The 15,391-nt window shown below is 38.0% G+C and overlaps 1 protein-coding gene across 1 annotated transcript; it reads right to left on the bottom strand.

Moving 5' to 3' along the window:
• Positions 1–751: 751 nt before the first annotated feature.
• On the bottom strand, positions 752–15,157 carry LOC110464558 (solute carrier family 2, facilitated glucose transporter member 3-like). The gene is made up of 11 exons (XM_021519830.1): positions 14,977–15,157; positions 13,385–13,486; positions 12,596–12,756; positions 11,773–11,897; positions 9,558–9,728; positions 8,813–8,920; positions 8,160–8,248; positions 5,120–5,218; positions 4,201–4,413; positions 2,749–2,952; positions 752–2,192 (listed from the first exon to the last, which is right to left on the bottom strand). Exons 1-11 carry the CDS (start codon positions 15,100–15,102, stop codon positions 1,992–1,994), a joined length of 1,599 nt encoding a protein of 532 aa, XP_021375505.1. The 5' UTR covers positions 15,103–15,157; the 3' UTR covers positions 752–1,991.
• Between the last annotated feature and the right edge of the window lie 234 nt (positions 15,158–15,391).

Below are 15,391 nucleotides of genomic sequence, written 5' to 3'. Positions count from 1 at the left end.
GTAAGATCCTATATTTATCACATAATGTACTGTGTTATCCAGTGAATATACCCATGCTCACCGGAGGCTCACTAAATTGAAAAATTCCTAGACTCGTTTCATAAATTTCATATGAAATGGAAACTCACGTAAGATCCTATATTTATCACATAATGTACTGTGTTATCCAGTGAATATACCCATGCTCACCGGAGGCTCACTAAATTGAAAAATTCCTAGACTCGTTTCATAAATTTCATATGAAATGGAAACTCACGTAAGATCCTATATTTATCACATAATGTACTGTGTTATCCAGTGAATATACCCATGCTCACCGGAGGCTCACTAAATTGAAAAATTCCTAGACTCGTTTCATAAATTTCATATGAAATGGAAACTCACGTAAGATCCTATATTTATCACATAATGTACTGTGTTCTCCAGTGAATAGACCCATGTCATATTTGTTTGCGTATTGACCCATGTAATAAGATCCTTTTCATCACATAATCAAGATTTGTGGCATTTTCTCGTGTAAAATGACAATTTTCATGCAACCTTGAAATGTAAAAAGACGCCATTTTGACTCCAGTGCATAAGTCTGTTATGTCCTAGGCGTGATGTCACAATTGAAACTTACAACCAATCACAGGGGTGACAGGTCATATTACGTGGGTTAATATGCAAAAAAAAATGACATGGGTATATTCACTGGATAACACAGTACATTATGTGATAAATATATATATATATATATGTATTTCATTTCTGAAACTGTACAATTCCAACACATATTTGACAAAAAAATCATCAGATTTCAGCAAAAATATATTAGCATATTTACATATAGGTTGATACTATTAGTCCCGAGTAAGTTATGAGATACAATATATTTTCAATAGTAGTCTCTGACAAAAATATATACATCGACAATGGTGAGTAACACAAGCACTGCCACTGATATATGTCTGCCTGACATCACACCTAGCACAAGTGCTGTCCTGAGTAGTTAGTACTGGCACATGTATAAAATTTGCTCATAAGTTGATTTGTGCATCCATGCAATAAACACTACTATCAGTGGAATCCACTTAATGTCATGATTTGGTTAATGTCATGATTTGGTTAATATCATCTTTCCTGAAACACCATTTCATTCTCAATAAATACATGTATATTGTATATATTGTTTGTACTTTGGTTTCTTTTATATCATATGACTTGACATGAACTTCTCTTACTATCCTGTTTAAGAGCCAGTTGACCAACATATCACATGTAAAAACTACCTGTACAGGTGTCCATTATGAAAACATTGCTGATTTTTCTTCGTGTGGCCCTGAGGGTCCATTTTCTCACTGTGACTTTGCAGAATTTCATATGGGTTTAACAAAACTTAAATCGTTATGGTATAAAACTGTTAAATTTTACACTGAAAGTAGTTCCTGTTAATGTAACAGTTTGCTTTATATCACATATTACTTTATATCACATTTTCCTTGAAAGACATTAATTAAGAGGAATGTTTAGCATCAGTATACAATTTATCACAGCTAAACAGTTGTGTAATAGAAAGTATGATATAGCTTCGTCTTCATAAAAACAAATGCCGTCTTAACATGAATGTTAAGTTTGGCAATAAAACCTAGATCTTCTTATAGTGTGAACATTTATATTGATGTCGCTTGAAAGACGTCTTTGTTAATGTGATTATTTTGATATTGTGAATACCAACCTGATAGAGTGACCACCAATAAAAGGGTATGTGTACTGATACAATGTAAAACATGCTGTTTAAATGTTTGTGTTTGAACACGTTAACTTCACAAGGGTTGGCACAAAAGCATTTTTAATGTCAGGAAGTGACAAAAAAAGTAATTAACTGTCCTATCCTGAAAAGCCTTTAAAGTTTAGTGGAAAAGCAACTTTGATGTTAAAGCAATTGAAAATTAAATGATAAATTCATAAAATTGATATCCAAAATATATCATATTTATGACTTTTACAACTCAGTCATCATCTTCTTCTGTCAGGCGTTGGTAGCTTTTGTCCCCAGGGTTTTGAATCTGTTTCTCTTCACGAGATTTAAATGAAGATACTATTTCTTCTATAGTTTTTCCTTTGGTCTCCGGAACTTTAAAAAATGTGAATAGCCAGAAAAGTACCAGCATTCCGACAAAGGGAAGAAACGAGTAGCTCGTAATTGCCTTCTACAAAACATAGAGAAAATAGGATGTAAATATTAAACACGATAAATATCTACTACAGAAAATAGGTATCATATCAAACAATTAGAATCCGAGGTGTCATCTTAATAGCTTTTGTGGTGTTCTTATTTTAGCACTTTACAAAATTATACTGATTTACTAATTAATGTACAGGATTTACCATATCTATCTGTCAATAAGCCCATGCCTGGTAATAAGCCCACTCCTACTTATTGCAGTTCAGTTCATTGTCCTGTAATAAGCCTACCTGCCTTTTTTGAATCTGAGATTATGTGTTCCCCTTCCCTTGGGCTTATTAGAGTATATATACAGTAATATAATTCTGTTTTGTATTTTTTGTATGTACTGTTTACGAGAAAAATTGTGTGTACTAATTTAGAGATGAGTTTGAGTGTACTACCCCGGGTTTCTAAAAGAATCTAAAGTGGTCTGTAATTAATCTTCATATCTTAGAGAAACTTTTACCTGAAGATTTAGCAACCGTTAGTTTCTCAGAAGCAAAAGATTAAGCATTATGATGTTTTGACAATCTTTTTACCTGTATTTCTGGATATGAAAGTCCCACAGTGAAGTTGGCAAGCCAGTTGGTCAGTACAGACAAACTGACCGCTGCTGACCTTGGTCCCTGAGCAAATAACTCGGCTACGTAAAACCATGGTATAGAACCTGGACCTGTGGCGAAGGAGACAATGTAGGCCATGACCGCAGCAATACTGACGTACGACAGCCATGAAGCATCATCCTGTAACATACAACGAAGACAAAACTTAATTAGACTGGCCAACACATCAATAAATCATGTGGGCTAATAACTGTAACTCTTACATTTGGCGTGCAGAACAATTTACAAAAATATGAAGAATTGAAGTAAGGTGGTTACCAACCACTTGTCAAAGCCATACATCTAAGAGTTAAGATTGAACTGGTATGTATGCTAAATATAACACATGTGACCTTGAAAGTGTGTAAAGGTCATATCTTTTCATCCCTGCATGCTACTGGCCAGTTATCATGAATCTGTTTCTTTCTTATATAGAAAAAGTTTCATGGTTATTTAGTAGAGTGTTTTTTTTTAAATATTTTAACTCATTTGACCATGTGACCTTGAAAGTGTGTATAGGTCATTTATTTAAACAAACTTAAAAGTCCTTCATCCAAGGCTGCTGCATGCTAATTTTCATGACCTTAGGCCCTAGAAAGTTAAAGCAGATAAGCAAACAAAAGGCCCATGGGCCTGAACAGTCACCTTAGTTGTAATACAGTTGTATTTTATTATTGACACATTATGTGGAAATATGGCAACTGTAGATTTGCTAATATAATGATGTTGGGGAGTGACCAACATATATTAAGCATGCAACCGTCAGAACAAGCCTAATTAACTTCTTTAGTCTCCAGCATACCAGTTATAAAATGTTAATGTTTATTATGTAATTACAACTTAGAAACCCCAAGCTTTATGATCCTTGAGAGAAAGTGTTTCCCCTCTATAAACATTTGTATGCTTTACGCCTCCCAACAGGGATTTGACCTCTTTGGTCGTCCCTCAAACCCTTGAGGTGGGTTAGTATCTTCATTTTTATACAACATTATAACAAACTGCTCTCCTATGATAATACTTCAGCTAATTTTTTACTGCAATTAGTTAATTTAAAAAGGTTTTTGAGAAAACATTGTAGATGTGAATTGTCATTAAAAGACAGAAAACATAAGATAAATTATGAAAGATGTCACAGGTCACTTAAAAATACAAATTTTCATTTGTAAATCATGCCTCAAAGAAACGTTAAACTTGTGACTCCCAAATCTTAACCCCCATGCTAGAATTTCTCAATCCTACATACATAAACATATGAAATTAATTTTTTGTCCATAACAAAAACAGGTACTTCAATAATATTCAGTAAAATGTGGGTTTCTTTCAGAAAAAAGAAATTGTATGTAATTTTCACTTAGAAATTAATCGATGACACCTAAAATGTCAACTTACCTGGAATATCAATGCCAAAGACAATACCGTACCAAACACTAGCATACCACCGAGTCCTACCAGGTGTAGAGTCCGTCTCCCCACCCTGTCCATGATAATAGCCGACACGAAGGTCATTAAAACATTGACCGCACCAGTCCCAAGGGTGGCATACTGGGCATTTAGCTGAGACAGCCCTGCACTCTCAAATATAAGGGTAGAATAATAGATAACCTGAAATAAATAAATACAAAAGTTTATATGTAGAGAGTTTTATACAAGTTTCCATTTTATATTAGATTTATGAAACAAATCTAAATGGAAAAATGTGTTACAAGTGTCATATGAAATGGAAATAAATGTAGGATTATGTTTATATTGCATAACAAAGATTACCCTATTGAAATATTCACAAACACAATAATTTCTTAAGATGATTTGGAGTCTTAAACATCAACATTTTGACTCCAACCCTTTTCCATCCCTGTTGAACTATTGAACTACTTTCAGTCAACGTTCATACTCCAAATTTCATGAAGAGCACTAGATAGTTTCTCATGGGATTTGACATTATCTGGTTAAGATTTATATTGGTTATTGACTATAAATACCAGCTGAAAGTCATAGGTGTTCAAAGTTTAACTAGTCTGATGTTTATTTTTATTTGAAACTTCAAATAGGGTGACATATTTGGTATAAACAAGAGTTCCAGAGGGCCTGTACAGCTTACCTTCAGTTGATATTTAAGCAAGCAAGGCAAATTATTTTCTTTTTCAGTAAAAGACATTCGATGTCCAGAAATGATTTTGTCAGTATTTAGTTTGTAGACCTCGGTTTTAGAATGATCTGTGATGCTTAAAAATTATTTTTACCCATAATATTATTAAGTGCATGCAGCATTAGAAAAAATCTGATGTAATGAAATAATTTCAGTACTTACAGCATTGATACCACTGAACTGTTGAGACAGCTGGAGCACCAAACTTATTACCAACGGAGTGAGGAGTTCTTGGCGCTTGAACAAATCTGTGAAGTGGAACTGCAACACAAGAAATCAAGAACAGCTTTAAAAATATTTGTAACAGTCAGTTTCTGACTCAAGAGGGGGCTACGGGGATTTGCAGAATTATAGGGCTATGAGACTATGGGACTTTGAACAGCATCCAGATTATGGGCCTAAGAGTACTATGAGCATATGGGGCTATGAGCAGCATTGGGATTATAGGGCTATGAGTACTATGAGTACTATGGGGCTATGAGCAGCATTGGGTTTATAGGGCTATGGGTACTATGAGTACTATGGGGCCATGAGCAGCATTGGGTTTATAGGGCTATGAGTACTACGAGTATTATGGGGCTATGAGCAGCATTTGGATTATAGGGCTATGGGTACTATGAGTGCTATGGGGCTATGAGCAGCATTGGGTTTATAGGGCCATGAGTACTATGAGTATTATGGGGCTATGAGCAGCATTTGGATTATAGGGCTATGGGTACTATGAGTGCTATGGGGCTATGAGCAGCATTGGGATTATAGTGCTATGGGTACTATGAGTACTATGGGGATATGAGCAGCATTGGGTTTATAGGGCTATGGGTACTATGAGTACTATGGGGCCATGAGCAGCATTGGGTTTATAGGGCTATGAGTACTATGAGTATTATGGGGCTATGGGCAGCATTGGGATTATAGGGCTATGGGTGCTATGAGTACTATGGGGATATGAGCAGCATTGGGTTTATAGGGCTATGAGTACTATGAGGATTATGGGGCTATGAGCAGCATTGGGATTATAGTGCTATGGGTACTATGAGTACTATGGGGCCATGAGCAGCATTGGGTTTATAGGGCTATGGGTACTATGAGTACTATGGGGCCATGAGCAGCATTGGGTTTATAGGGCTATGGGTACTATGAGTACTATGGGGCCATGAGCAGCATTGGGTTTATAGGGCTATGGGTACTATGAGTACTATGGGGATATGAGCAGCATTGGGTTTATAGGGCTATGAGTACTATGAGTATTATGGGGCTATGAGCAGCGTTGGGATTATAGGGCTATGGGTACTATGAGCACTATGGGGCTATGAGCAGCATTGGGATTATAGTGCTATGGGTACTATGAGTACTATGGGGATATGATCAGCATTAGGAATATGAGTACTATGAGTACTATGGGGCTTTGCGCAGCATTGGGATTATAGGGCTATGGGTACTATGAGTACTATGGGGATATGAGCAGCATTAGGAATATGAGTACTATGAGTACTATGGGGCTTTGAGCAGCATTGGGATTATAGGGCTATGAGTACTATGAGTATTATGGGGCTATGAGCAGCATTGGGATTATCGGGCTATGGGTACTATGAGTACTATGGGGATATGAGCAGCATTGGGTTTATAGGGCTATGAGTACTATGAGTATTATGGGGCTATGAGCAGCATTTGGATTATAGGGCTATGAGGACTATGAGTACTATGGGGCTATGAGCAGCATTTGGATTATAGGGCTATGAGGACTATGAGTACTATGGGGCTATGAGCAGCATTGGGTTTATAGGGCTATGAGTACTATGAGTACTATGGGGCTATGAGCAGCATTAGGATTATAGGACTATGAGTACTATGAGCATATGAGCAGCATTGGGATTATAGGGCTATGGGTACTATATTTCTCGCACCTCAGATAGAGATATCCCACGTCATACCCCATGCTAGATTTTTCTATCTCTTCCGATATGTCATGCACCTTTACGTGACATTTTGCAGAATTTTTAAAATATAATCTACACTGTGAAATACGTTTTCATCTATGTAAGAATGGACTACGTTTTTAAGCGGAAGCATTCAAACGTAGCTCATTTGAGGCCCCAGACAGGAAACTTAAAGTTTTTAGCAAAATATTTTGTTTTTCGAACTAAAAGGTGCGAAAAAAAAAACCAATTACCTGTAACGGAGACAGATCGGTTTATCTCAGTCTCGGGGCTAAGATTCTGTAACACCCAACCTTGGCTTACGCCTCGGTTGGGATTTGGGATTTTGTTACAGAATTTTAACCTTCGACTGAGATAACCCAATCTCGCTCAGTTACAGGTAATAGATTTTATTAATGAAGACTATAATTTGAGGTTCTTATATACCACTTCATCACAACCTAGTTTGTAGGTCGTCTCAAAGCGGTTCTCAAATTATAATCCGTGGTTACAGGGCCTTTGCAACCAGCCAATATCTTTCTCAACTCCCTGGGGAGCATATAACCGGTGCTGCCATTTTGGCACTCACAGCTTGCATTCAACAATTCTAGCACTGCCCAACCATGTACTCCTTTACAGCCGAGCAGAATGAACAAGCAGAGTAAAGTATCTTGTTCTGTCTTCGGTCACGAGCCCTAAATATGGGGCTATGAGCAGCATTGGGATTAATATAGGGCTATAGGTACTGAGGATAATGGGACTACAAGCAGCGTTGGGACTATGGACTATAAGCACCCCGAGGATTATGGGGTTATGTTGACTATTGTGCTGTTGGAGCTGTGAGGACTATGAAGCTATGAGCACTAGGCTGACTATGGGGCTATTAGAGCTATAGGGACTATTGAGCTTTTGGATATAATAGGGCTATGACAGCTAAGGAGTTATGGGGACCAATGAAGCAATGAGGGCTATGATGATCACGAGGGCTGTTTTTCTATGAGGGGGTATTGTACAACAGGGTTACAACATTCTATGGTGATTATGGGGTTATTGGAAATAAGGCTATGCAAGCTATCAGGCGTCAAGGTGCTATGGCAGGTATGAAAACTATGGGGTTTATGAGAACTATAGAGCAGTGGAAACTATGGGGGTTATGAGTACATTTGGTACTATGGGGTTATGGGGGCTATGAAAGTGCTACTCATTTCACAAACATACAAGTATACTTGTAATGTATGTAACTCTTTACTCCATTCTCAACAGAAAACATGACCAAATTCAGTTACCTTTGCAGCCTTTTTTGATTTTTCCATTTCGGTTTTCATTTCTCCGATTTCATCATAGATATCTGTATCTTTTCTCAGCCACACCAAAGCTACAAATAATGTTAACTTACAACACAAGTACCGGTATAATAATTCTGTAATCTACTAACATATTTTCACAGGGTAACAAACAGAATATTTTATAAACCATTTCTTTCATTCAATTTTTTTTCATGTCCAGTAGTTTACACTCAGTATATTGAAATGAAGATATATAAATTTCAAGTAAACGGCAAGATATTATCTGACACATAACAATGTTTAGAATAACTTTTGGAATAACCTGAAGTAGACTTTCAGGAAAGGACCCAGATTAAAAGAATCTTAGACAAAGATATTCCAGATTGGTGATTCATACCCTGATGATGAAATATAAAAGAAAACCTGAGGTGTACCTGGGATCGTTTTTTAATATTTTGTTCCTAGGGTTTGAATTGCCTTTTCTCTTGCTCTAGACACTTTCCCAGTGGTTTGGTGCCTCATGTTAAGATTCCGTATTATCCAAACTTTGGCTTACACCTTGGTTGGGAAGAATCTTAACCCTCAACTGAGATAACTTATACTTGCTCAGGTACAATTGTTGTAGACTCTAAAAGTCTATATTGAGATATTACCTTGTTCTGCCATATTCTCACTGCCTTTGTTTATCATAAGGTAACTGGGACTTTCTACACACCATGGCAGGGTCAATAACTGGAACACCATCGGTACAAGGGTGCATCCTATAACACAATATATCATAAACAAGTAGAGTTCATAAGTAAGACAATAAATACCAGTTTATACTAGATAGTCTATGTAATGGCTTCCCACTCTTACATTTTACTCAGGTGACAGAAAACTTAGATTTTAACTTAAGTTGTACTTTGCACTTGTGAAGATACTAGATAGTCTGCCATGCAAGAGGGAGGAAGAAGAAGGAGGAGAAAGTAGAAGGAAGGGAGGGGGAGGGGTAGCCTCTCCTTCAAGCCCAGATATGTTGAATTACCAAAGAAGACTTAAAATGGTATATGAGGAGATTTTTTTTGCTTGGAGGGTTCTATGTTATAATTCAATACAAAGGTATACAATTCCACAAGCTCCATACAGGACTGGGGATAGTAAATTTCACGTTAAGGCTCGTACACTTTTTCAATATTTACTATGAAAATAAATGTCAAAATCTCAAGCTTGTTATCTGAATACCTACTAATGAAATTGTGCACTTGAATGTTATTCAACACAGTTGGTATATTCCAAATACACTGAATTGTTAAAAATGGGGATGTTTCACTCATGCCCTAACAGATTTCAGTGTTAATTTCACTGCTTCACAAGAAGTAAGTAATTGTCACCAAGCTATACTGAGGTTAGTCTTACCCAGTAAGTAATGCCATAAGTCTGGGGTAGACAGAAACTGTCCTAGGCCTATTATCTGTGAGATGAGGATACCAAGACAGATGGCCAGCTGGTTGAACGTCCCGGCCAGTCCTCGTAAGGAGATGGGGGCAGTCTCGGACAGGTACAGGGGGACAATAGCAGTGTCTATGCCTGAAAGAAAATAAACATTAATGAAGATTAGTAAAGGTGTTCCAATCATACTACAGCTCAGGTGTCACTAGTTTGAGAAGGTTTTATTGATGTTTTTATTACGAGTACATGGGACACGTGTAGGGCGAAGAGGGCGGGGCTATGCGTGGTTGACAGGTGTATCGGCATAGGGGTAGAACTAATTGTATGCATGTAGTCGCATGTGCTAGTTGTTCAATAAGGGTGAGAAGAGGCTAAGGGGTCTGGGTACTCAGCATTCGAGCCTTGTAGTTCTATTGGACAACACGCATTTACACCCCTCTCCCCCTCCCAACACAAACATTTGTTTATGAAAATTGTGACTGCCCAGTTGGGTTTTATGTTATTTACAGATCCCATTCATGGAGGGAAACTTCGGATGGATCTCCATCAATTAAAAGGGATTAATTAAGCACGCATCGGGAAACCATGGAGAGAATTGAGGCGAGGCTGGAGAGTGTTCGTTTTCCCAGAAGGAACTTAGAAGATCTGTCGAATAACTCGAATAAATGCTATTGCTCACTACAGAGGCTTCCTCCCATACAAGGGTTGGTGTTTTCATGATGAATGATTTATGTTTGAGAAGGTCGAATTAGAACATAACCATAAATAGTTTGGGCTCTTTAGCAATTCTTAACGCAGTTCTGATAAGGGTGTGTTCTGATTGGAATCCCTTTACTTATACATGTATTTACATACTCCATACCGGTCCTCCCACACACCCTATGGTGTCCATACTCACCCAACTGATCTCCTCGATATCCAGCGGTTACGCTCACTTTTGCTCTCTACACCCCTGGACTCATCCTCGATATCCAGGGGTTACGCTCACTTTCACTCTCTGCACCCCTGGAATCATCCTCGATATCCAGGGGTTACGCTCACTTTCGCTCTCTGCACCCCTGGAATCATCCTCAATATCCAGGGCTTACGCTCACTTTCGCTCTCTGCACCCCTGGAATATGTCACAGCAAAATTGAAGGCACGAAGATAGCTGTTTGATTGCTCAAAAAACCCTGACCAATTGCTAGGCTGATACCTGTCCTTTGAAGATTACAAAGGAGAGACACCCGGCTTCAAAGCCTATCAATTTTTACTGTTACGTGCCCGCGAGATTCTTTTGATGTATATCAAAGGATTGAACTAGTCTTCTTTTCTCATCAACAAGGTGGCGCACACTGAGCTCTCAGTTTTGCTACAACATATTCCAGGGGTGCAGAGAGCGAAAGGGAGCGTAACCGCTGGATATCAAGGATGATTCCAGGTGTACAGAGAGTGAAAGGGAGCGTAACCTCTGGATATCAAGGATGATTCCAGGGGTGCAGAGAGTGAAAGGGAGCGTAACCGCTGGATATCAAGGATGATTCCAGGGGTGCAGAGAGCGAAAGGGAGCGTAACCGCTGGATATCAAGGATGATTCCAGGTGTACAGAGAGTGAAAGGGAGCGTAACCGCTGGATATCAAGGATGATTCCAGGGGTGCAGAGAGCGAAAGGGAGCATAACCCCTGGATAGCAAGGATGATTCCAGGGGTGCAGAGAGCGAAAGGGAGCATAACCCCTGGATAGCAAGGATGATTCCAGGGGTGCAGAGAGCGAAAGGGAGCATACCCCCTGGATATCAAGGATGATTCCAGGGGTGCAGAGAGCGAAAGGGAGCGCTACCCCTGGATATCAAGGATGTCACCTGATTTACCCACCAATACATCCAATATTTTTATTTTTCTCATAGTTTGTGAATCATACATGAATTTAATACAACACCTCAACAGGAATGATTTAAAATCGCTAAATTAATCATAATTATATAATAGTTTAATACCAGAATTTGTTCCGACTGTAATACGATATATATAGGATATGCTTATAGTGTAAATACACATAAACAGCATCACCAAAATGATTTATCATGTCTTAACTAGTAAACATTTATCATGTCTTAACTAGTGAATTTGTCTTGTCTTAACTAGTTAATGACATCTTACAATATCAATACAGAGGGGTAGATAGGGAATTGATAGTACTTACCAGAACACAGCCCAGCCACAAACCTGCCAGCTATGAGCATTTCATATGACTTGGCAAACTTTGAAGAAATGAGCAGGCCACTTGCTATTAAGTTGAGGAGATTATTTCTCAGTAGGCCCCCTCTCCTTGAGATATAAAACAGTAGTTTTAACACACATTGTTACACTCCTTTATAAAATGTCTTAAAAGGAAAATTGCACAGTTTAATATCCAAACAAACATGTCCAGAATTGTTTTATTGAGACAATGTTTTATTATTTTACGGGCATGAGATAATATAATCTGACCTGTAAACCTGATACACCATATTCAGTATAATTTGCATTCATGCAAAGATTCATCTTCCAACTGACATATCTTCTTTACATCGTTGGAATATGTCATTATAAAATCACAGGCTCATGGCCATGGTTAGTAATTTGATTAGTTTCAGGCAAAAATATCTTACTAATATGCCTGGCTGACATCTGTCCTTCAATGATCACAGAGGAGCTTCACCAAAATTAAAAATGATCAATTTTACCATTTTGCTGTCTCAGACTCCTTACATCTTGCATTAGTGTTCTTTTCCAGACTAATCTACTTCCATCCTCTACAAGGTGGCATCTAAAGAGCTTTTAATTTTGTTATGGCATAAGGGTGTAGAGTACATATGTATATCTAGATAAAACCCTCAGATTTTGAAGGTGGCAACGACAATAATCAATTATTTTTTAAATACACACAGATACTTGTCAAATCTGTCTAAATATGTAATTATAAAAAGTGCATGCAACATATCTCATATTAACCTTTAACACAGGATCTGAATATATGAACTAACCTGCCAAATCTGTTGGCTACATATCCTCCCGAGAGGCCCCCTATCATGCCCCCGATGGCAAAGATGGACACGGTAAACGACCACAGGAGTGTGAGGAGGGACGATGACATGTATTCCCCATTTCTGTTATAGTATGTGCTGTTGTAGAAGTCCTGGATCACCTTAAAATGACAAAAATTAAAATGCTTCAGTAGTTAACTCCAAAGATGGTTCGGTGGCGTTGGGTGGGGCAGTGGATAGCACACTTGTACTCTAGCTTACTCTGGTTTCCTCCCACATTAGGACATCATACACGCTTCCATCTGCACCAAAAAGTGTGATTAATATTAGTTAAAAAGTTCTTTTATAGTTGTTGTAAAGAAGATACTGGTAATTTTTTATATTTATCTATAGTAAATTCCATTTATTCTACAATATGTGTACATCATCACCAACAATATAGAAACGCTATCATAACAAAGGTTACACATCACTTCCATTCCAAGTTTATATAATTGTAACACCGGGGATCGAACCCACGATCTCCAGGATCCTAGTCGGACGCTCTTCCACTGAGCTAAAGGGAAATCCCCTCTAGCTCGAAGCTAGAAGGCGACCTTAATCCTATGTACAATTGAACTCTGCCACATAATTTATTTTTTAAGTTTTCCTTTTTCAAAATAGTGTTAAAAGAAATATGGCAGAAGATTAAAATGAAAATATGCTAAATTAATTGGAGACATGTGACTCTAAAATGAATCTAAAATGATTCTAAAATGAAGCCAATCTAAACTGTGAATATATACCCACCTCTGCAGGTTCATTCAGGACGCCAGTGTTGTAACCGACCACAAAGGAGGACCCCAGTGTACAAGATGTTATAGCAAAGGCCAGGCTGGACGTTACACTCCTCTGAAACAGGAAGATATATGTCTATGACATAAAAATATAACATATTCAGTCTTTCTTTTTATCAATGTACTTCATATCACTGTACACTTTCTATGTGCTTTTCCTGTTTATGTTTATTTTTACACGTGTCTTATTAATTTCGCTCTGATTTTATATCCAGTATATTCGTCTTTAGGGATCAGAAAATTGTCACCCGATGCACCATCAGTTCTAAGCAGGAGAAATAGCATTAGAAGACCATTGTGTCCAGTTGCAGCCACAGGGGCTAGGTTTCAGAATAATTTAGGTTAATAAAAAACCTATACACACCCGTAAATAACAGCAACACCTTTTATCCAGTGTTAATTGAGGGTACCGATGTATAAAATAAGTAACTACTCTTCCTTTGCCATACAAATGATTTGCCAGACTCTGTGAAATCAGTTAGACTTTTCACAGATGACTGCCTACCCTATCGAGAAATAATCTCAAACAAGGACCAGGAAACACTTCAAGACGACCTTAAACAGCTCGAAACTTGGGTTGCAAACTGGTGGATGAAATTTAATGCCAAAAATGTTACATTCTTTGCATTAAAAAGAAAAAGCAAAACACATACCAACTTAATGGACATAACTTAGATCACATACAGACAAGCACATACCTAGGATTACAACTATCAGGGGATATGAAGTGGATCGATCGAAAGAACATATAGCAAGTACCACAAAAATGGCCAGTTCTTACCTAATAGACTTCCTACGACGCAACCTACAACACTGCCCCAGAGAATGTAGAAAGACCACATAAATTGCTCTTGTCAGATCCATCTTAGAATATGGAGTAATAATCTGGGACCCGTACATAAAGGGAAACATTTACAAATTGGAAAGCATCCAACGGAGAGGGGTATGTTTCATCCAGAAGGACCACAGAACAAGGGAGGAGGGATTCATGACCAAACTACTCAAGGAGCTACAACTTCCACCACTAGCATCAAGACGGAAACAACAGAGACTAACATTCTATTATAAAATAGTAGAGGAGCAAATTCCATCAATGCCTAGCAAAGACTTTATTAATTTCCAACGTGAAAAAAGGAAAACACGACAGCGTATATTCAAGGACTGCGAGACATCAAGACCAATTCCAAATTCAATCAGGAACAATAACAGAGCAGTCATAATACCCAACAGCAACACGGAACAATACAGAAACTCATTCTTTGTGCGAACAGCCACAGATTGGATCAACCACCTGGACGACATCACAGTCGGGGCGCAAGGAATAGAGGCATTTAAAGCATCAACTTTAATACCAAATACCAACTGGGATTAAACGAAGCTAAGTATCGCATGCGTACTCAACCCCTCCGCATTAAAGCCATTTTGGTCTCTGTGGAGTATAACATATAGATAGATAGATAGATAGAACCGAGTCCCTGTGGTTGCAGCTTAGTACTAGTGAGCTACTGGTTGACAGCTGGCGTCCAACTCCTGTGGTTACCGTACCTTCTTTTCTACAGTCACAGAAATGGCGTTAATATCATTGCCTCTGTCTCCATTAAAATTGGAACTATTTCCCAAATCATCGAAATCGCTGTCGGAGCCACTACTCAACAGTGGTTTCCGTTCCATCTCTTTTTGAAACAGCTAGGCTGTTATGTTAACACCCCTACCGACGCCATTTTGATTTTGTCCTACATCACATGTGTATCACATGATCAAACAAGTCTGTACTAATTAATATAAGGGCGCCAATATATGATTGCTAATTCACACATCTGTAGGTCCTAAACGTTTTAAGTTAAATTCTTACTGTAAGTTCTTAAGTACTAAAGTTATCCAAAGGATCCCCTGGATGATTATTTCAAATAGATTATAATTTAGCTCACGTTAGAATCTAATTAGCCATGCATAGATGTAT

This window comes from Mizuhopecten yessoensis, unplaced genomic scaffold (genome assembly GCF_002113885.1).
Source record: "Mizuhopecten yessoensis strain PY_sf001 unplaced genomic scaffold, ASM211388v2 scaffold11009, whole genome shotgun sequence".
Taxonomy (NCBI): Eukaryota; Metazoa; Mollusca; class Bivalvia; order Pectinida; family Pectinidae; genus Mizuhopecten; species Mizuhopecten yessoensis.
This window is presented reverse-complemented; position numbering and strand designations above follow the sequence as displayed.

Bases quoted from the DNA above. Each gene is read 5' to 3' on its own strand.
- LOC110464558 (XM_021519830.1), bottom strand. From the start codon at position 15,102: ATGGAACGGAAACCACTGTTGAGTAGTGGCTCCGACAGCGATTTCGAT. The intron at 8,249-8,812 runs GTAATATCTCAA...CATTATTTGTAG, and splicing joins TGAGAATATGGCAGAACAAG to CTTTGGTGTGGCTGAGAAAA. The intron at 4,414-5,119 runs GTAAGTACTGAA...TATTTATTTCAG, and splicing joins AGTTCAGTGGTATCAATGCT to GTTATCTATTATTCTACCCT.